The 2,675-nt window shown below is 34.8% G+C and overlaps 1 protein-coding gene across 1 annotated transcript; it reads left to right on the top strand.

The window, feature by feature from the left end:
• The first annotated feature begins 218 nt into the window (after window positions 1-218).
• On the top strand, window positions 219-1,331 carry LOC111783605 (protein SENSITIVE TO PROTON RHIZOTOXICITY 2). The gene is made up of 2 exons (XM_023664523.1): window positions 219-599; window positions 725-1,331. The coding sequence occupies exons 1-2, from the start codon at window positions 223-225 to the stop codon at window positions 1,329-1,331; spliced, it is 984 nt and encodes a 327-aa protein (XP_023520291.1). The 5' UTR covers window positions 219-222.
• Window positions 1,332-2,675: the final 1,344 nt, after the last annotated feature.

Genomic DNA, 2,675 nt, shown 5'->3' with positions numbered 1-2,675 from the left:
TAGTATAATATTTCATTATTTTCTCTAAAAGCTTCAAATGTCAACTTCCATTTGATTTATTTAATGATGTTTTTATTAAGATTGCAAAAATGGTGTGATTTGGAGAAGGCTCTATGTGGGGATGAAACATATAACCCTCTTCTCATCGTTGACTTTCCATATGTTTTTTCAACTATAAATAAAAACCTCTCTTTTTTCATTAACATCTAAGTTTTTGTTATCATGAATTCAAATTCCCATATGCCTTTCTCTTCTGATTTCCATTCAACTTCCCTCCTTTACAACCTCTCTATTTTGAAGGACAAGCTCCACCAAATCCAATCCGTTGTCTCCCTCGTCGTCTACGACTTTCAAAACTCGACCGAGTCCCTCCCTCGAGACTTGTCGCAGTTACCGACGGTCAACTCTCTGATCCAGGAACTCATCATGGCTGCTTCTTCCATGTTGTTCACATGTCAAGAGATGAATAACTTCGCTGTGAACTCGTCGTTACATAACGATGTTGTCGATAATAATCTCCAAGGTCTTGTTGACAACGATAATCGACCTTCCATCGCCCTTCTCGACGTGGCCAACGATCATCGGCATCATCAGAATTGGTACTGTTGAACATAACTTTTTGTAGGAAACACTCGATCTATAAGCATTCTGTGTTTTGTATTTGACAATTAGGTCATATGATTATTGGGTTTGACCTTATTGGACTAGTGATATATTTTAACAGGTACAACATGACATCTACTACTAATAACGACGACAACGACAACAATAGCAGTAGAGTAACGACAACGAAAACAACACAAGATTATCGAACTACGATCGATATTGTCGAACTAGACGCGACAGATCTTCTTGCAAAATACACCCATTATTGCCAAATTTGCGGGAAAGGGTTCAAGCGGGACGCGAACCTACGAATGCACATGCGAGCACACGGGGACGAGTACAAAGCGAGCGGGGCGTTGAGTAACCCGGAGAAGAGTCATAGAAGGGATATGAACATAAACAAGAAATTAGGGACTAAATACTCATGTCCACAAGAGGGCTGCAGATGGAACCAAAAACATGCCAAGTTTCAGCCGTTGAAATCACTGATTTGTGTGAAAAATCATTACAAGAGAACCCATTGCCCCAAAATGTATGTCTGCAAGCTCTGCAGCGGCAAGAAATTTTCAGTGCTATCAGATTTGAGGACTCATGAGAAACACTGTGGAGACATGAAATGGGTTTGTTCTTGTGGCACCACATTTTACAGGAAAGATAAGCTCATGGGTCATGTCGCTCTGTTCGTCGGGCATGCCCCGGCAATCAGTTCGTCGGTAAGAGCGTAGTAACTTGCAGCCGATATGTAACGAGCTTATGAGTTTATGTTTGTTCTTGTTTAATTTGATGAATTCTGTATGATAGAATAATATGTTGTAAATTGTCACCAAGATGTATTATCACAATTAGTTCATTTTCAATATTAATTCTCATTTAGTTCCTAACAATTTCGTTTCATATTCTCATTTATTTGATTATGTTAAGAATGAGAAAGCTCTGATAACATATTAAGAATGAGAAATAGGAGTGATATCACAACATTGATGTTAGTGTTCTTAAATATCAAAATTTTCTTTACGGCAGAATCAACGAAACACATCTTTATTATATTCATCACTCTAATTAGTTTGGATATTCATTTGTTCCAATCAAATTAATGGAACAAATTACAGAATACATCAGTTACGCATACTCTTGTTGTTGAAAAGAAAATTAGCTTCATTGATGACACAGTTGAAGAACTATCTCAAGATGCAAATCTCATCAAATTTGAACTCAAATACAAAAGTCAATAACAATGATGTCACAAAGAATTATGGCACGGTCACCGAGCTCAAAGCGCTTTCAATCTCGCTCAAAGCACTTTCATCTCACTTTATTTCTCGTTCTTAACAAATTCATATATGAGAATAGATTCTTATACATCTTAAAGAGATAGAATAATTGTCATTTTATATTTTATCTAAGTGTTATTTGATTCTAGGCAACTGAGAAGAACTTTGGTGAAAGTATGAGATATTTATCAAAGTTATTGACTACCAATTGTGAATGTAATGAGATATTTATCAAAGTTATTGACTACCAATTGTGAATGTAATAGAATCTCTTCTCTATAAATCATGTAAAATTTGTTGTGTGTTTGTTTAATTTCTATTTGTAGATATTGATGAACATGTATGTACAATCAATTTGGAAAAATCAAAACATATTGATGGATACTTCAACCTACAACAATTAATACCAAAACATTTTGATTGATCCTTCAACCTACAACAATTAATATCAAAACATTTTGTTTTTTTATTATAGCATTGAAGTACAACTGATATCAAAATATTGAAGCATTTCTAGACAAGTGGTATCAAATTACATCAAATTGTGGCACCACAACATAAGAAGTGATATCAAAGGGCCAAATCAACCATTAGACATACTCACACTCACTATCCATTATCGAATAAATTTTTCATTATGAACTAAATTATTTGTTCTTAGACATCATATTTTCAAGATATTGCTCTGTTCGTGCGGCATGCTTTGGCGATCAGTTCATCCGTAAAAGCTTAGTAATATGTAATGGCCTTAAGTGTTTATGTTTGTTCTTATTTTAATTCAAAGAACTCTATGCTATA

This window comes from Cucurbita pepo, chromosome LG20 (assembly GCF_002806865.2).
Source record: "Cucurbita pepo subsp. pepo cultivar mu-cu-16 chromosome LG20, ASM280686v2, whole genome shotgun sequence".
Classification (NCBI taxonomy): domain Eukaryota; kingdom Viridiplantae; phylum Streptophyta; class Magnoliopsida; order Cucurbitales; family Cucurbitaceae; genus Cucurbita; species Cucurbita pepo.
The sequence above is the reverse complement of the archived record's forward strand: the minus strand, read 5'-3'. Positions and strand labels throughout refer to the sequence as shown.